Here is a 20,193-nt window from a genome sequence, read left to right as displayed (position 1 = left end):
TGGATGGGGGAGGTGTCTCCCCCCACTTGGAGTTAGGGCCTAACTTTCTTTGACACCCCACCCCTCTCCTCCGTATTTCCTAGGGGCTAGCTTGGCAGACTTCCGTGAATCTCTTTTTAGGCACCTGACTCTCTGTCATGCATTGTACAGGGAGCCCTGGTGCCTAACTCAGGGTTGTGAACTCCCTTAGGCAGCAGAGTATCTAAAAGGCACCTAAATCCCCCTTGTGAATCTCATCCTTAGGAGCCTAAATCCCATTGACTTTGTTAGACTTACTCAGAGCTCTGGAGGACAGACTTGGGCTCATGCCGCTTGCACTACCTCACTGAAAACAGCTGCGTCGCCATTCAGGGTGGAGCTCCGGCTCAACAGCTGAGGGAGGGAGGGAGGCAAGTTCAGAGCCCGAGCTCCAGCCCAGGCCCCCGTGCCCAAACAGCTATTTTTAGTGTGTTAGTGTTAGCCCAAGTGTGACGAGCTGGGCTCTGAGACTCACTGCCACGGGCTGTACAGACACTCCCTGGCTGGCTAAGTGGCTTTCGAGAGTCTAAGTCACCTTTGGAAACTTTCCCTAGGGGCTGCACATTTACTGAAAATGTATCTTTGAGCAATGTTAAGAGTTAATCATAACAGCCCTGCTGTAATCGCATTAAAATCTCTGCAGGGGCTATGAAAAGAAGACAGGGACAAACCATTTTGGAAAATCCATGGCAAAGATTTTTTTTAATTAGCTATGCAGTATTTGTATATTTCAAAAGATTTTCTTTTTTAATTCTTCCTAATGAACAAACCAAACAATTTGTTTGAGAATAGTTTATTATCCCTATTGCGCTGATCAATATTTTAAAGTTAGTTTACAGACTACACAGCACACCATCTAAATAATCTTCCCTCATCTGATTAAGACAACAGTAATTCTTGGGATGTATAATTTGCTCTCTTAATTCAAGAATATCCTTAAAGTTTGCAAAAATTCACATATCTCCCCAGGAAAGCAGACTAGTTGTTCCTGTTTTTCATTGCAAGGTGAAGAGAACGTTTACAGTCACTGCCTGAAATACTGTTCTGTCACAACAGATGTTAAGGAAAAGCCTTACGATGAATAAATCCCAGAGCTGTGTTTCTATGTGCCAGGAGATTTTGTACTGGGTCTGCTGCTGTCTGGATCAAGAAGAAAAAATATTTTGGTTAAAATATTCAAATTCAGGTGCCTAAAATTAAACACCCAAATAGAGCTTCAGGTGTCTAACATTAGGCAGCTAAGTTTGAAAAGGTGGCATGTACCTTTCAGAGTGTCAGGATTCTGAGTAGTTAGACCCTGTTCCTGCTTCCATTGAAGTCAGTGACAATTGGCCTGTTGGCATCAGTGTGTCAGAGCAGCACATATACATATTTGTGACCTTAAAAATGCTGACGCAGTTTAAATTATTCTGTTCAACATGGTGAATTTTACCAATTCATATATCTGCTTCTTCTCCACTCTCACTTGCAGTGTTGAGAAAATGACAGAAAATGTCACTTGTTTTTCTGGCTGTCTTGCCTAAAGAGCCAACAGACACTATCTACTTTCTTTGACAGCTGCTACAGAATATGGCCCTGATCCTATAAGCAGATCCCTGCAGCTTTGCAGAGCCCCCATGAAGTCAGCAGAGCTCTGCATGGAGCTAAATGCAGGATCGGGGCCAATTTGAGCTACTCTGCGTGTAGTTTATGTAAAATTAAACAATCCCCAAGGAAGTCACCTGAAAGAGAGAGAAAGGTGAAGAGATGGGTCAGTAGAGAATGATGGCTTCATTTGTAGACCCCAGGAATGAATCAAGTTACTCAGCTGGGAGGCTTTCCTTTGAAAGTTTCATAGAATTTGAGGCTACAAGAGATTAGATCATCTAGTCTGACCTCCCTGAATTTCCCAGGCCAATTAATTTTCACCCAGATACCCCGATATTAAGCCCAAAGACTTTAGTTAGACTAAAGCATATCAGTCCTCAGGAGGCTAAACCGTTGAGACCAAAGTTCCACCAAAGCCTGAGGCTCCCTTCAGTGACAGGGGACTGAGAGATGCCCTTGATTCATTCCAACAGCTGGCCCAGTCCCCGGCAGGTAGGACAAAACAGAGAGAAGTAAAGCAGGTTCCCAGTTCCCTACAACAAAACTGTGTCTGACTTAGAAGACACCAAAAAGATACCATTTTGCTGAAAAATAGATATCTCCAGGCTGATTTTTTCTTCGTTGTCATGGTACCAAGTACAAAGCAGTGTATAGTAGTCTGTACATCAAAGTATACTGGTGCAAAACGAACAATCATTTAATGACGTTTGCTTGTATCATAACTGAGAAGAATGCTCAAGATGGATTCCTTAGGGGAAGTTCTGGAGGTTTTATGATGATTTCCATCTCAGCAGAGAGAACCCTTTATGGATCACGTACATCAAGGTGGCTAAAAATGCAAATACCTACAATGGAAAGAAAGCTGGAGTCAGGTACAGTTACCTGCTAAAGGGTATTGCTTGCTGACTGGATATTTATATTTGCCGATTCAGCAGTACTCATATTAACCAGTACAGTACTTGGAGCCCAAAAGCAATGACTCCGTTCCAAACTTGCTAAGGGTAAGATTTTCAAAGTCACCTAAGTGATTTAGAATCCTAAATGCCTCCGATGAAGTGAGCTGTAGCTCACAAAAGCTTATGCTCAAATAAATTTGTTAGTCTCTAAGGTGCCACAAGTCCTCCTTTTCTTTTTGAGAATCCTAAGTGTCACTGAAAGTCACTTAGGCTCTGAAATGCAGAAGTCACTTTTGAAAACAGGGCTTACGTTCTTGAGTCACTTAGGTGCTTTTGAATCAGTTTCCCTGATCCTCATGATACTATTTGTGCATGTCTCACAATAGGCGGGGTCTCAATCTCTGGTGGCATCTCACACATTTTTACCCTTTCTCAAACGGCTGCCATCTGCCATTTCTTTCACTGGGTCTGAAGCCACAGTTGGCCCTCAGTTAAGATGGCCACCATGTTCCCCAGAGTCTTTGCAGGTAGAAGAGAAGCTGCCTCGAGTAAAGATCTTCACTGGCGTCTCCTGTAATCAGCAGGGACGAAGCCCCGGCTGGGCTTAGGGATGGTAGTCACTTGGCCACAGAGCATAGCACTCAGTAATACTATACTAGAAAGATGATAAAACCAGCGGGCATGTTAGGAAGGGGTGGGCTACTGTACTGGACATGAATGGCCTGGATCCCAGTGTCTTTTGGAGCCTGATAGATGGGGATGATTAACCAACAAACATTGCTCATTCTCATAGTGAGGGAGAGAAGGGTTATCCCCCTCCCCCCTCATGGAAGTGCTGGGTCTTAGGTGGTCTCCCAGGCCATTCAGCTTTCACTCCTGGTACATTGTGTTCGCCCCTCCACTATGAAAGCTATTTGACACTTACCACTGCTGCAATGTCTTCCTGGTAAATTTTCAATGTGCCAAAGTCATGGGCTGTGATGGTGGCATAGGCTTGTAAAACAGCAGCACTCAGGTAAAACAGAGCAGCCATTGAATGATAGAAAGCATCCTAGAAAACAATAATAATTAACAATCGCTTCCAAGACTACTATTCAAGTCAGAGACAGAAGGTAATCTAAAAAACACACACACACTTTCCCAGCAGAGCAACAAAAGCACTCTGGGCCAAACACAACTAGTTCATTTAACTTAAGACTCAGGCCAAAGTGGTTTGTGCAAATGGGATTCTGTCCAAGTCTGGCATTTTGGCGAATAGATTTTGGCAGGGAGGAGCAGCACTGTGGCCCAGATCCTCAAAGATACTTAGGTGCCTGATTCCCAATGGGCCACTCCCAAAGGGAATTAGGTGCCTGGATACTTTTGAGGATCTGGTCTTTGCATCTGGGCCTGGCCTGTGACAGGGACGCCTAGGTGCAACAGTAACACAAACAATAAATATGAGAGCCAACTCAAGGCAAAATCCCCAATTTTCCACAGGGTTATGGTATATGGAGGCTGTTCTCCCTCACGTTGCGCCTATGTGGAAGACCACTCGGAGCAGGCCTCATTGCAAGGGAGCTGAACTCCCGGTTGCCGCACACTGAGCCCTTGTGCTGAGACAACAAGCAACAAAACCAGCCACCCCAGCAGTACCTCATCTCTGCCATGGTAGCCATGCTGCCTGCCCTGGGCAAGGGAGCACATGTGCTCCTGGAGTGGTACATCTAGCCTGGAAACCAGTCGTAACTCAGCGTCACGATTCCTCCCGTGCTTGAGTGCTAGTGGGCAGAGTGTAAATTACTTCACCCATTCCCTGTATACACCCAGGGCTCTCCAAACTCCCTGCCCTTCCCTACCCACCCCAGCCTTGCAGGGAAGCTTATCGGGCCAGCCGTCCTTGCTGCCCAGTCCCACAGCTGGAGTCATAAGCTGAGGAGGGAATCATGGGTGAGGGAAGAAACAGAGACAGTCTAGCCCTGTGGAGGTGAGACTTGACTGGAAGGTAGAGTGTAGCCTTGGGTTAGGGAGCGAGTTCCTGTACGTAATGAGCTAGGCTGAGCTGCAGGGCCGGGCCTTGTTGGAAAGGAGGAGAGGATGGGGGTGGAGTGAAGGCCCAGTGACCCCAGGCAGGAGCAGACCAGTTACATCCCCACCCGGCATGGTCTTGACTGGTACAAGGGCCTGGCTAATATGCCTCTCCGTGTGCCAGGGCCCCCGGAGGACACGGCCCGTCAATACGGGGCTACGGCGGGAGGGGCAGGGCCTGCTGCTCTGCTCTCGAGGAGCCGTAAGAAGCCCTCTGGTGCACGATACTCCCCAGAGCCCAGGAGCCATCTGGTCCTCTTCCACCAAGGACTCCTGAGGAGACTGGCTCCACCCTGCTCAGCTAGCCATCATGAAGGACCTCTTCGCCCCACCTCCCAAGCCCCTGGAGGAATGTTCCAGTGGGGAGGGAGGGAAACTTGGAATTATTAGATTTTCTAGGGCACTCCTGAACCGTCGTGTCTGAGCCCCTCACAACACCCGAGAGAGAGGGAAGTAGTTTCCCTGTTTAAACAGATGGGGAGACTGAGGCAAAGAGATTTGCTTGAGGTCATTCAGGGTGTCTGTAACAGACACAGGAACAGAACTCGGGTCAGAGCAGAGCAATAATCGGAATTGCCATCCCATGGGAAGTTCTGATATTTCAACTCCCCCTCTCCCCTGACCCCCGCTGAATTGGGACAAAGATAAAATATTGAAATTTTCCCCAGAATAACTTTTCAAAACATTTCATTTTGGAAACAGCAAAAAGTTGCATTTTAGTTTGTTGAACTGACCCTTAAACATTTCACTTCAAGTCAGTCCCACATTAAACTGCATTGCCTCATGGGAGCTGTAGTTTGAGCATCTCAGGCCTCCATTCTCCCCTATGGGCTGAGCTCCCCCGCCATGCTTCATCTTCCGTGATGCACCTGAAATCATGTGTCTCACATGGTGTGCCATGTGGCTCAGTCAGAGGAGAACCTGTGTTGCACCAGGGGCGGTGTAGTCCGGCCAGGGAGATCAGCCCATAAGCGAATGGGGACATGAGTGGTTTGAATTACAGTTCCCATAGGGCAATGGTGTCCTCATTGGGAAATGCAGTTTCGTGGTGAATCGACCCAAAGCAAAATATTTTGTTTTGATTTTCCTGGCAGAAAATTGAAAAATTTCAGCAAATTCAAAATTATCTTGTGGAAAATTTTAATTTTGCAGAAACTATTTTCTGTGACAGAAAACTCCCAACTAGCTGTAGTTCTGATCTTGCAAGTCTCATGCCAACATCTAGTCCATAAGAACATCCTTTTCCTGCATATGGTGCTATAGCTTATTAATGGCTGACATCTCAGAGGGGAAAGAAGGCTCCCCAGAAAGAAAAGGGCTTTGGGGAGAAGAGGGAAGAGAGGTACAACAGGAGAGGTGTGGACTACAGTCCCTTCCTGGGCATAGTGAAAATGCACAATACAGAGTGAAATGCACAATACAGCATTGCTAATTGCTCATCAGAACAGGGTGCAACATGCACAACTGCTGGGCTTCCTGAGCCAGTAGCAATGGAGACTGCTTATTCTGGATTCAGGGCTGATAGCAGCTTTTGATAATCCTGCAAGGGCACAGTGAGAGGCATACAAACCCAGAGACTGCCAACACACATGCTTAACTGCACTTGACACCGGTGAATAGTCCCATTGATTCAAGTACATGTCCACGTGTTGGCTGGATCAGGGCCAAAGTGCTCAGACTGTGTGTGTCAGTGAGCTATACAAAGACAGGATCATCTTACCACTGCAATCCAAGAAGATTTTCCACCATGAGCACCGCAGAAATAGAGGCACATGAGAAGAGTTGACAATGTGAAGCAGAACACGGAAACAAACATAACCCAGCCTTGCAGTAAGTTATAAGCTACCCTGGTTGAGGCCACCAGAATCCAGACAAGGCCTCCAAAGACCTACAAGAATAAGCAAAAGGGAGAGAGAACAGAATAATTCAGGTTTCGTATCTTCCATCATCATGTGTCATGTTATGATCTCAAAAGACATGATAAGTCCATTGGTCTCAACCTGAAAGCTGTACATCAAGATAGTTTCTTGGGGAAAGAAGGTAAATAAGGATATTAATTTAACAAACCCTGTCTTAATAAAATACAGCAGTTCTACACCTAGATTTCCCTTCTTCTTAGGCAATTCACAAGGCAGCAATCATCTAGTTCTGCAATTTATTGTCATGGGGGAGGGGGGGCGGTCGCCATCTCATACATGAATATAGGCAGTCCTCAGACTTACGACACAATTGGTTCCTTACAATTGTGTCGTAAGTCGGAATGTTGTAACTTGGAACCACAACTACTCCATTGTGGGACAAGCATCATAAACTCAAAACCTATAGTCTCAAGTCGATTCACGGTGTCAATCTAGAAGCGTCGTAAGTGCCGTTCAACTTAAGTCGAACGTCATAAGTCTGAGGCCTGTCTATATTTATTAGCCCCAAAACAAAACACTTATGAAGGAAAGTGTTTCTCCATGGAGTCCAACGCTCAGACATAATAGAGAAATTTTCCACAACCCAACTGCTACCTCTGGCCAAAGTTTTCTTAATTTTCCATTTTTAATGACATTTGTTATTGAAAATTAGATTTTCCATTAACAGAATAAATTCCAATGAAAAATTGTGTCTGCATCGGGGGGGGGGGGGGGGTATTGTTGACCAGCAACTGAGCTCAACATTGCATTTGTTGAAATGTAAATAAGTAAACAAACAAAAAGTTTTTGACTCTTCTTGTGATATTGGTACTGGTTTTCTGGCTAGCTGTGCAGCTGCCATTGGTGTGCACAACAATAGACACACAGCTTTACATTGGCTTCTGGCTCTCCTGCTTTAACAGTGTGGCTCCTATAGAATCATAGGGCTGGAAGGGACCTCGAGAGGTCAGCTAGTCCAGTCCCCTGCACTCATGGCAGGACTAAGTATTATCTAGACCATCCCTGACAAGGGTTTGTCCAACCTGCTCTTAAAAATCCCCAATGATGGAAATTCCACAACCTCCCTGGGCAATTTATTCCAGTGCTAAACCACCCTGACAGGAAGTTTTTCCGAATGTCCAACCTAAACCACCCTCGCTGCAATTTAAGCCCATTGCTTCTTGTCCTGTCCTCAGATATTAAAGAGAACAACTTTTCTCCCTCCTCCTTTTATGTACTTGAAAACTGTTACCATGTTCCCTCTTGGTCTTCTCTTCTCCAGACTAAACAAACTCAATTGTTTCAGTGTTCCCTCGTAGGTTATGTTTTCTAGATCCTTAATCATTTTTGTTGCTCTTCTCTGGACTCTCTCCAGTTTGTCCACATATTTCCTGAAATGTGGTGCCCAGAACCGGACACAGTACTCCAGTTGAAGCCTAATCAGCGCGGAGTAGAGCAGAAGAATTGCTTCTTGCGACTTGCTTACAACATTCCTGCTAATACAGCTCAGATGAGTTTGTCTACACAAGGATTTACTGTGTACTAACTTTAGTTTGTGTGCACTAAAAGTTGTGTCTACACTGCAATTAGACACTCGTGGTGCGCAGGGCTTGGGCCAAGGGGCTGTTTAATTGCGGTGTAGATATTCAGGCTGAAGCCTGAGCTCTGGGACCCCATGATGGGGGAGGGTCCCAGGCTCCAAGCTGAGCCTGGCTGTCTATACTGTAATTGGAGAAACAAGGTGGGGGAGATCAGACCTTTTATCGGACCAACTTCTGTTGGAGAGAGAGCTTGTCAGGGACCAATATGGCTACAACAACACTGCATGCTATACTGCAACTAAACAGCCCCACAGCCTGAGCCCGTCAATGGGCATGGGCCAGCTGCAGGTGTCTAACTGCAGCATAGACACATCCAACATGGCCTTCACACACACACCATACAATTCTTAACACATACTAACTAGCCTGTTAATACGTATTCTTCAATCCACTTTGAAAGTGAAGTAAGTGTGACACACCGTACCTCAGAATGACATCCTGTAGCCCCCACATATTGTCATGATATTTCATACAAAGCATGCTATGTAAGGTATCATATGAAAGGTCATGATTTGCTGAAACCTGCTAGTCTGTCCAAATATGTATATTATTAGGGTCTATAAAGTTATGAGATTGTGCTGTATGGTTGTTAGTGAAATATGCTGTAAGTTTGCTAGTGACACACAAAGGATCCCTGCTCAGGGGGTGTTGACCGCCCATTAATCAACTGTGTGACTCAACCATGCGAACAGCACAAAATGGTAACTGCTCAGTCACTGCGACATGGGGACTGATTGTTCACTGTGACTCAGCAAAGCCCACCAGGACATGCCTGACTAGTGTCTGCCAGGCACATGGGCCGAGGGTGTAAAACAAGGGACAGTAGCATCATGTCTTCGTCTTTCTCCTCCCCCACCTACCCAGGACACAGCCGGGATGCTGAGAAGACAAAGCTCATCTGAGGAGACTCTGGGAAGCCCATGCAGTAAGGACTGTAACATCCAGTGGGGTGAGGACATTGCTTGATCTAAATCAGGGGTCTCAAACTCAAATCACCAGGAGGGGCACATGAGGACTCGTACGTTGGCCCAAGGGTCACATCACCCTGCCCCCGTTGCCCCCACCCCCCACTCCACTCCCGCCCTGACCATGGGGTGCAACAGAGGGCTCAGGGCAGGGAGTTGGGGTGCAGGAGGGAGTGCAGGGTCCAGCAGGGGGCTCAGGGCAGGGAGTGCGGGGTGTAGCAGGGGGCTGGGGTGCGGCAGGGGGCTCAGGGCAGGGGGTTGGGGTGCAGAAGGGAGTGCGGGGTGTGGCAGGTGGTTGGGATGTGTCAGGGCTCAGAGCAGGGAGTTGGGGTGCAGGTGTGGCAGGGGGTTGGGATGCAGGAGGGAGTGCAGGGTGTGGCAGGGGGTTGGGGTGTGGCAGGGGCTCAGAGCAGGGACTTGGGGTGCAGGAGGGAGTGCAGAATCCAGCAGGGGGCTCAGGGCAGGGAGTGTGGGGTGTAGCAGGGGGTTGGGGTGTGGCAGGGGGCTCAGGGCAGGAGTTTGGGGTGCAGGAGAGAGTGCAGGGTGTGGCAGAGGGTTGGGGTGCAGGCAGGAGGCTCAGGCCAGGGAGTTGGGGTGCAAGGTGCAGGAGGGGTTCAGGTTCCGGCCCAGCACCGCTTACCTTGAGCAGCTCCGGGGTGGCAGGAGCACGCACTGGGGCCAGGGTAGGCACCCTAAGCGGTGGGCACCCTGTCCCTGCAGCCCCGGGGGGAGGGGGAGCAGGGAACTCCTTGAGCTGTTCTTGCCTGTGGGTACCTCCCCCGAAGCTCCCATTGGCCACAGTTCCCCGTTCCCAGCCAATGGGAGCTGCGGGGGAGGTACCCACAGGCAAGAACAGCTCACGGAGTTCTCTGCTCCCCCTCCCCCCAGAGCCATCAGCACCATGGGGTTGGCAAATCTGCGGGCCGGATCCAAAGCCCTGAGCGGCCGGATCCGGCCCAGGGCCCTAGTTTGCCTACCCCTGGCCTGGAGTTAGGCTGGGGATGCAGTGCACTGGGGAGGGGACGGGGGACCGTGGGGAGCTTGGCAGTTCGCAGGGAAGAACCCCGCGGGCCGCATGTTTGAGACCCCTGATCTAAATACTGCCTCGTGTAATAAGGTTTAAGATTTAGACTGTGCGCTTATTTTTATGTTCTTTGGTAGCCATCTCTGTCCTTTTATGCCAACCACTTATAATCATTTAAAATCTGTCTGTCTGTAGTTAATAAACCTGTTTTATATTTTACCTAAAACAGTGTGTTTTGCTTGAAGTGCTTGGGAATTCTGCGATCAGATTACAAAGGCTAAATATCCTCTCCACGCTGAGGGAGGGGTGGACTGGGTAATAAATTTACACTGGTTGGGCTTCTGAGCAGGGCAGAACAGTACAGCTCTGGGGTCCTAGGCTGGGGAGCTGGGGGGAATTGGCTGGAACCTCTCCATTGTTGGTTCGTGAGTGGCTGGGAGAAGCATTTATGTAGGTCAGCTGGGTGTGTCCCTGCTGGTGGATGTTTGTGTAAGTGTAGAAGCTGGAGAGGTTTGCAGCTTGTCACAGCATCACAGTGGGAGAGGGAGCCCCAGTCGGAGGAACAGAGGGCTCAGTGGTACCCCGGTTCCAGGTTGCACCCCAGGGATCCCGTCACAGTAAGGTCATTGCATATTGAGTTAGTGCAGGCTGACGTTCATGCGCACACACTGCTTATCCACGTAAGCTTGGCAGGCCTCTGATGGCTATCCCACAATGCTTTGCATGCTGCCAGGAACAACTTGTCGGTTTACCTGCATGTCCTCCAGGGCTCTGGGGTTACGCTGCACTGACGTCCCCTCCCTGTTTAAATGCATGCACAAAGAACCCTGTGTCTGGAGCCACTCCCGTCCTTTGGGTGGGTCTTTCCTCCTCACTTCTAATCCTCACCTGCTTCTCTGACCCAGCCAGACACAGAGCCAAATGCAGGCTGGCTTGTGCCCTCTTCACCCGCAACTGAAATCAACAGGGTGCAGAGACCTCCCTGTGCCTGGCCTTTAAGCTTATTTTTCTCTGCCTTGATTGAAAGAGCGAAGACTTGTCTACGCAGACTGCTTTGACAATCTTCCTAGGGCTACTGACCTGTATCCCCCGGCCCCTTCAACTGGCGCCTGCATTTCTGAAACCCCCCGTCCATTCACTGACCCAACGGAACGCCCATTCCCAGTGCTGCACGTGCAGACCCAGTCCGACGAGGCGTTAAAGCTTTACGAGTTAGGACTTGAATCTTAATGCAGAAAAGCCCTCTGCAAACACACATTGTTATTCGTTAGGCTGCACTGTCAGCTTAGCACAGACTGGAGTGCTAAAACTCATTTCACTCCCGACGCAACGCTGCCAGCCAACTACCTCTTGATTTTATACAGCCGCTCTCCCTTCCTGGAGCCTGGATTTCGGCCAGCCCCTGCGTTCTCAGTCACTAGGTCCTTGCGGATCACGACCAGAGTCTCACTCCTGGTGCCATTTTTCACAACCTGATGGTGCCCTCCCCTCATGCTTTAACTCAGTTAGTATCTCTTGAGTGAGACTGCCTCCCAAGGAAGTCCCATTACGGCACCGAATCCCAGCGCCCTCCCTGAACCCCACGGGATTGTAAACCACAGCGAAGGGCAGACTGGACGGACAGATGTCTTATCCCTAGCAGGGTGGGAATAAGTAAATGAACCATCTGCCCGGGAACGGCCCTTTGAGGCAGAAGAAACCCCGGCTGCTGAGGGAGGATTGGACTCAGAAATGCTGCTTTTCTTCGGCGCCAGCTGAGAGACACGTTCCCACCCAGCGACGTAGTATCGCCTAGGCCAACAAGGCCAAGGCCTAGGGCGGCAAATTTATAATAGCAGCCAGAGGCTGCTTCCCCCGGCGCCGGTTCGCGCCCTCCGCCTCCACCCCTTCCCCGCCCCCATTCCCCACCCCTATTGGTCCCCTTCCCCAAATCCCCGCCCCGGCCCTGCCTCCTCTCCTGAGCGCGCCGCGTTCCCCCCCCCCCTTCGGGAAACTGTTTCCCGCACAAGCCCTGGCAGGAAGCGGGGAGGGGGGGCAGCGAGCTCAGGGGAGGAGGCGGAGCGGAGGTGAGCTGGGGCGGGAGGGCGCAGGGAGCTGCTGGGTGGGCAGCAATTATTTCTGGGCCTAGGGGTGGCAAAATCAATAATCCGCCACTGTTCCCACCCTGACCTTCCTCTCAGCGTTACTGCCTGAGACAGGGGCCTTCCCAGCTGGGAGGAGCCCAGCCTCTCTAGGTGTCTGTGGATGTGGCCCCCCCACCTCCGAGCCAGCCAGCAGAGTCACTGCGGCAGCACGCTGCTCCCCCATTTGAATGAGACCCTCCCTTGTGTCTGACAAACAGCAGCCAGCCGAACGCACTGTCCAAACACGTACTCGTTGGCCAGCCCAGCGACTGGGTCCTCGGCTGCTCCCCTGCCAAAGGCAATATCGTTTGTCATGAGCAGGCTGCTCTGGGGTGAGAACTGGGGCTCATCCATTTCCTGGCAGCACAGTCAGTGCAGATTGGGCAGCATGGCTCTCCAGGCACTCTCCAGCCCGGCTGATCCCTCTGGTGTCTCCCACCTGGTCATGGGCATTACTAGACCAGCCCAGAGTTGCCGGTTGGCCAGATAATTAGCAGGCCCTTGTGGTTTGCGGTGAGACGCTATCTCTGTCTTGCTCAGATTCCATCAGTGTCTCTGGACATTCTCCATCTACCCGGTCAGCAACCACACTGGTGCCACAGCAGCATACAAGGGCCTCTCCTTCATTCTCTCCAGAACGCCAGATGTGCCCGCCACATTTCCATGCACCTTCATCACCCTCCAACGGGGAGTGTGAGGGCACTGGTCTTGGACCCGATTTGACAGGTTGGCGGTTTCTTGGTTTCTCATTTACTTTCCACTCCTCTCCCGAACAGGGAGAAAACACCCCGAATTGAGAGCCAGAGGTTCTGCGTCTAAAGTAGGGCACATCTCCACTGGAGCAGGGTGTGATCCACAGCTGAAGGAGACAATCTCTGATCGAGCTAGCATGCTAAATACAGAGCATAGCCGTGGCAGCACGTGGGGTGGAAAGGACTATCCAGGCTGAGTATCACCTTGCACCACAGCAAACGCTCTATGATTAGCATGCTGGAATCACCTCCCAGTTCCAGTGTAGATGCACCCTTAGCTAGCTGGACCGTCAGAGCTCCCGTTTTTTGTGCTTCCCCGACAGCATACCTTGTGCTTTGCCAGTGTCCCCCCAGAGTGCTTCATAATGCTCTCCAGGCTGTCTGTGTTTGCTACACTGGTTACCTGGCCAGGCATGACCCTTCCCACCCATGAGAGGATGGTTACACCCTCTCCCACTCCTCCCCTACACATCCCGGGGCATCGTTCCAGCAAGCTGTCGTGTTTGCCAGTCACAGAGCATGTTTTATCCCTCATATTAAGGGTCGCTCCAACCGCATCTGACAGACAATCAGTCCCAGCTAATGCCCTGGCTCAGCGACCTGGGGCCCCAGCAGAATCCCACACCAACTCCAGGTTCTGCTGCTTTAGTGCTTTGCCGATGACCCACCGCATCCAGCCCTTGGCCACCCAGAGCTGGGCATTGGTGGGAGGGGTCTCCTTGGAGGCTCTTTCCCCAGCCCTTCCAGGTGACACAGACATGGGTGCCCCACAGGCAGGCAGCTATCACGCCCCACAGCGGCACTCCGAGACCACGGTGGCCCGGAATTTCACGATAGCAGGCCCAACAAAGAAAACAACAGAACGCCACTAGCCATCACCTTCAGCCCCCAACTAAAACCTCTCCAACGCATCATCAAGGATCTACAACCTATCCTGAAGGACGAGCCATCGCTCTCTCAGATCTTGGAAGACAGACCAGTCCTTGCTTACAGACAGCCCCCCAATCTGAAGCAAATACTCACCAGCAACCACACACCACACAACAGAACCACTAACCCAGGAACCTATCCTTGCAACAAAGCCCGTTGCCAACTCTGTCCACATATCTATTCAGGGGATACCATCATAGGGCCTAATCACATCAGCCACACTATCAGAGGCTCGTTCACCTGCGCATCTACCAATGTGATATATGCCATCATGTGCCAGCAATGCCCCTCTGCCATGTACATTGGCCAAACTGGACAGTCTCTACGTAAAAGAATGAATGGACACAAATCAGACGTCAAGAATTATAACATTCAAAAACCAGTTGGAGAACACTTCAATCTCTCTGGTCACTCGATCACAGACCTAAGAGTGGCTATACTTCAACAAAAAAGCTTCAAAAACAGACTCCAACGAGAGACTGCTGAATTGGAATTAATTTGCAAACTGGATACAATTAACTTAGGCTTGAATAGAGACTGGGAATGGATGAGTCATTACACAAAGTAAAACTATTTCCCCATGGTATTTCTCCCTCCCACCCCACCCCCCACTGTTCCTCTGATATTCTTGTTAACTGCTGGAATTAGCCTACCTGCTTGTCACCATGGAAGGTTTTCCTCCTTCCCCCCCCTGCTGTTGGTGATGGCTTATCTTAAGTGATCACTCTCCTTACAGTGTGTATGATAAACCCATTGTTTCATGTTCTCTGTGTGTGTGTATATAAATCTCTCCTCTGTTTTTTCCACCAAATGCATCCAATGAAGTGAGCTGTAGCTCACGAAAGCTTATGCTCTAATAAATTTGTTAGTCTCTAAGGTGCCACAAGTACTCCTTTTCTTTTTGCGAATACAGACTAACACGGCTGCTACTCTGAAACGATAGCTTGTGGTACTATGTCTGGTACCAGTCTGTCCAATAGCGTTTTTAATTGGTAGTAATCGGTTTGAAATCATAGAACCATAGGCCTGGACCTTGAGAGGTCGTCTAGTCCAGTCCCCTGCACTCATGGCAGGTCTAAGTATTATCTAAATGCCTAGACTGTCCCCATTTCCAATAGCCCAAAGCCTGGCAACACTTGCTAGTTCACCCCAATGCCCCATCGGGCACTGAGCAGGGATGGACCACGCACACAGACCTAGCCAGCATGGTCACTCCCTTGCAGTGGCACATACCTAGGAGCTGCTGCGTAGTACCTGGCAGCATTTGCAGGAGGGGTGTGGAAAGGAAATGAAGAAACACAACCGGGGAGGCAAAGGGAAGGGTGACAACACTGCTGTATGAATTTAGATGGAATATAGGAGCCCAAAAGAGGGCACCACGGGGGAGGGGCACAGGACCGCAGCTGGACACCGCGGGCACAGGGGAGGAGAGGAAAGAGGGTGGGAGGAACGGGAAGGAGAAAACACAGCAAGGGGAAGTGGGTCAATAGGCTGTAGGCCACAATTCAGCAAGCCAGTTAAGCACATGCTTAATTTTAAGTCAAATGGGACTTAAGCACATGCTTAATTTGAAGGACGTGCTTAAGCACTTCATTGACCTGGGACCTTGGCAGAATCATAGAGAGCCTATGGCTGAGCCTGGCCCGGAAAGGCAGGAGGCTGGCGTTAGTTTACCAACTCCTCCCCAGGCCCTCCGCATGCTGAATGGGATCGGGCGCACTGTTAGCCCTGGGGGCTGGACAATGGCCCATCGAGCATGACGTGTTTCAGTTCGCTCAACCCAGCTTCACCGGGGCAGCAGGATCTGAAAACCAGCTCCCCGTGCTGCTGGGGCCTGTATGATGGGCAACCCGGGCTGGCTGGACACCACACAACCCAGAACAATTTGCGTCTTCCTTGGTAGCAGCAGAAATGCCAAGCACTGAATGGACATGGAGACCCAAGAGACTTCTCTCACCTGCCACCTTCTGGGAGCAGTCTCACTCGTTACACGCTATTATTCCTCACAGGAGTGAGCATCGCACATTGTAGGAAGCGCTGGCCGGATCAGGGCTTTAGCCTCTGTATTACCAGTCTCCTCATCTTGACAGGGAGCCAGACGACTGCTGCCCTGTGTCACAGGGGAGATGAGGCTGAGGCTCCTGGGTGCTGTAATGGCAGAGCAATAAAGGATTGTCCCGCAGAAGGGAAAATGGAGGTTCTTTTGAGCAGCTAGAGCTCCACACAATAAACTAGGCTCAATAAGCCTAGAATCATCCTGAGGCCTGGTCTACACCTAAAACTTAGGTGGACCTAGCTACAGCACTGGGGCTACGCAAAGTTGCGTGTCCTGTGCGATGCAGTTAGTTTGACCTAACCCCCACTGCAGACATGGCTAGGATCGATGGAAGAATTCTTCTGTTTAACTTAGCGACTGCCGTTCAGAAAAGTGGATTACCTACACTGACAGAAAAACCCTTCCATCAACGTTGGAAGTGTCTGCACTCCAGCGACATAGCAGTGCCAAAGCTGCACCACTATAGCTGTTGCAGTGTAGACATAACCCAAGTTACCATTTTGTCCTGAGGTTTGGCTGATTCTGATTTCAGACACCAGCTTACCCTAGCAAATCACAGCACTTATATTTTACACCACTTGAGAGCGTTTTGAAAGTGGAGAAGATATTTATTCAGAAATCCTCTATTGCTGCGTGCTGTAGGAAGACCCGAAGTTCCGAGATGCCTTTATTTCATCCCAACTTTATCCTGGGAAGGGAACACATTCCTTTGGCTAGTCTCAAAAAGCCCAATAGTTCAAACACATTCAGAGAACACCCTGGATGGGAGCATTGTACAAGTCCAGAAACACACATGCTGGATCGATCACTTGCATGAGGTCTTCTGCAAACCCCAGAGGAAACATTTTTCTGGTCCTCACCCAACTTAGTGAACCTCTTCAAAACCTATTGATGCAAGAGACACACTAAGCATTATGTAGAAGTATTTTTACTCTTCCATATCACCCATGGAGATTACCAGCTGGATGCCTCTTTCATGAATTTAGACCTACTAATAAATGTGTATATTCTAACGACAAGCCAGACGGCAATCACAACACAGTTACATAAATAGGGTCTGAATTTGCTTGGTCAGTTGCTGTAATCTGCAGACGATCCATGACTCACTGGCAGCGAGGGACTGTGAAGATCCCCAAGAGCCAGTATGTGCTCAGTTGAAACCCAGCACAGTGTGGAATGTGAGGTTAAAAAAAAAACCTGTTCCAGGTTGTTTTCTGACATTCTTCTTCACGGTAAGTAGGTAACGTGAGCCCACACACACACACACACACACCGGGAGAGAAGGCCCTAGTTTACTCTGTTAAAGCAAAGAGCAGGACAGCCTGATGAATAGCCCCTTCAATTATCTGTCAAGTATGGGAAAGGATAATGAGCCCAGAGCCCTGCTATTTCCCCCAAAGCCTCAGGTACTGTTGTCAAACACTTCAGAGGAGCTGTTCCAACATCTCTTAGCACCATTCACAGCCATTAGCAATGGAAGAGTGGCTGCTGGCTGGGTAATTTCGCTTCTCTTCTCTCGGGGAGGCATAATTCTGCCTCACAAATCAAGCCTCACCCACTTCACCTGTTGGAAAGAGTCTGATTTGAGAGGTCTTGAAAGCCACCTGGCTGGAGCTAGCTGCAGTGATCAGTAAAAGAAAGGCTGTTAGGAGAGTAAACAGATGGGGGGCAGAGGAATGTGGCCCCCTCTGGAGGCAGCCCCATCATGCTGATGTGGTATCACATTCCCTGCCCAGAGGCTCCCTTCACCTTCCACCCTCTGAGTCAATGCAACACAAACAGCTGAAGCTGCCTTTGCCTGGGTTTTTCCACATAGCTGGAAGCTGCAGGGGCTCATCAGTGCTGATGGCCACGGCTGAAGGTGCGGCTTTCGGGTCAGCCGAGCCTTCAGAGCCGGCTTGGTGAACTGGACCCGCTGGAGCCTGCAGCCTAGGCTGGAAGTCCCAGGAGGAAAGGCTAGAGAGGGTGGCATGTCTGCTCTCAGCTAGACGTGCCACCAAAGCTGCCTTTCTTGGGTCATCGCAGCCCTCTGTCTCCTCCTGGGCAGGTGTAGGGCCTGGAAGAGATTCTCCCCAGGGCTGAATGGAGCGGCCGTGACATTGTGCCACCATGCACCCGCTGTGGAGCCGGCTCTCCAGAGCTGACCCAGGAAAGCCATTTGGTTCAGTTCCAGCAGTGCGTGATGATGAGGTGGGTTCCCTGCCAGCCTTGCCCTCCCAGCTCCTGGTTCAGGTAACAACCTCAGGCAGCCACCCGCTCCGGAGTGCTGCAGCGAGTTCAGCAGCAACCTTTTAATTCCCCCCACCCTAAGGGCAGCGCAACAGTGAGTCTCAAATGATTTCTGAGACCTCCAGAGAACAACAGTCTCCATTGCCCAAACCAGCAACAAAGCCACTAGCATGCCAGGGGAGCTCCGGCAATTAGTCTCAGCGCTAGAGACGCTTGGAGCCAGAGATACCAGTCTGGAGACACAGCTAGATGTGGTGACTGCACAGACACCCTCCAGCCAAACACACACACACAGTCAGGGCTAGTGTGGGAACATCTCCCCACCCCTCATTATGGGAGGGTCATAACTTTCTCTGCTGGGAAGACAGAACAGCCCCTCAGCCCTGGTCGACACACAAGTTGTACCACTTGAACTATCCCAGTGTGTTCACACTTGTACCAGTATAAAGCGTCTTATCCCAGGATAGCTGTATGGGAAGGGGAGTAAGTCTAGTAACAGAGCTGCAGCCACACTACGGTTTAGAACTAGCTCAGTAAAAAGCCCACACCTGAGCCACATGTAGAATAGTGTACGTGGGAACAGGCCATACATGATTATTGCTGGGGGGGGGTTCCCCAAGCCCCTTAGGGAATTAGGAGCACAAATCCCACAGACTCGTTTCCCATCAGCAATTTTACAGCCATTGTCCATGGCAGCGTTTTCAAATGCTACAGAGAGAATCCAGCTTTTGCTCATTGCAGTGCCGATTTCCAGAAAGCTGTGTGCCCTTTAGCTGCTTCTTCTGAGGGCTGGTCAGCGAATTGTAGCCCCATCCTCTGGAATCTGATTTCCCTTCTCTGCTTTCTCGGGGAAGAGACTTCTACTGTGGTCCTGCTGAGACATCAGACTTTGCCAGTGTCGCCACTGTCGGTCTGACCAGCAAAATGCAGCAAGGAACTGAAGAGGGAACTGTTGCTTAGACTGCAGGCTAAATCCTGGAAACACATGTTTTCTTTTTCAGCCAGTCAGTTCGTATTGCTGAATCCAATAACTAGCTCTTCAGTGGGGAAAGTCCCTTCTATGTTGTGGGTTAGCAATTCTGTTGCAAACTTCTTTTGTTGCTCTTTTATTACTAGTAGGGCCCTTTGATGTTTTGTAGCCATTCTTTGACACCTGTTTTTACAGTTCTGCAAATACACTTGTAAAACCAAGACTTCCTTTGCAAACAGAGACAAGGAGTTCGGAGTGCTGCGCTTTGTTCTCCAGAACCAGTTCACCTTCCCCTAGGGACACACTGAGCCCGTGTGAGGGCAGGTTTCCCAGCTGCAATCCCAGCCTGCCTTGTTTGCATCTTTTCCCTCCTCTCTCAAAGGCACTGGCACCATGCCTCTAGCTGCTGAGAGTTACAAAGTGGTGGGTGTTCGCGAGGCTGCGGTACAAAAGCCAGCCAGGAGCCTAGGCAGTGGCTGAGAACAATGTCTGGGCTACAGCCAGATAGACTCAGAGAGGCCAGCAGGGTCCACCAGACCATCGAGCCAGACCTCCTGGGTCACACAGCCAGGGACCCACCCCGGCCCAGAACTTGTGGGTGTCTTTCAGAAAGAGACGCAGAGTTGGGTGGTTCAGACTGGGCCAGAGCCTGGCTGAGAAATCGCCTCCACTTCCCTTGGGCCCAGAGCACTGACTTCATTAGTGGAAACAGGATTTGCTCTTACCTAAGGGACCACTGTTACTCTGCGCACACAGCCCCTCGGAGGCTCCTCTCTCCTGCCGCCTCCCATTCATGCCTCACCAGCACTGGATAAGCCGCGCTGAGCCATGAACCAACAGTGGGAGATGCCCAGGTTAAATGGTTTCATTCCAAGCTGCCTCCTATACAGTCAAGTTCCCCCAACATCCCTGCTGCCCTGCATCCAGTTCCCAATTCTCCCTGTCCATCGGGCATTGCACTGAGCCCCGACCCTCCGACCCTCCCTCCATAGTCTGTGCCCCAGCACATGTCCCCTTTGTCCTGTCCCTCCATCCAGGGTGCAGAGGCCAAGGGCAGAGAATAGCAAAGGGGGATGG

At 50.3% G+C, this 20,193-nt stretch overlaps 1 protein-coding gene across 2 annotated transcripts in view; it reads right to left on the bottom strand.

The window, feature by feature from the left end:
* Positions 1 to 691: 691 nt before the first annotated feature.
* Positions 692 to 20,193, bottom strand: part of MAL (mal, T cell differentiation protein) — a 29,835-nt gene continuing 10,333 nt past the window's right edge. For both annotated transcript variants that reach the window (XM_038397844.2, XM_038397845.2), the window contains exons 2-4: positions 6,289 to 6,456; positions 3,427 to 3,552; positions 692 to 2,450 (exon numbers count right to left, since the gene is read on the bottom strand). In XM_038397844.2, the coding sequence (XP_038253772.1) occupies positions 2,376 to 2,450; positions 3,427 to 3,552; positions 6,289 to 6,456 (369 nt within the window). In that variant the 3' untranslated portion in view covers positions 692 to 2,375. The remainder of the gene's footprint in view (positions 2,451 to 3,426; positions 3,553 to 6,288; positions 6,457 to 20,193) is intronic.

The sequence above is a fragment of the Dermochelys coriacea genome, chromosome 3, assembly GCF_009764565.3.
Source record: "Dermochelys coriacea isolate rDerCor1 chromosome 3, rDerCor1.pri.v4, whole genome shotgun sequence".
NCBI lineage: Eukaryota > Metazoa > Chordata > Testudines > Dermochelyidae > Dermochelys > Dermochelys coriacea.
The sequence above is the reverse complement of the archived record's forward strand: the minus strand, read 5'-3'. Positions and strand labels throughout refer to the sequence as shown.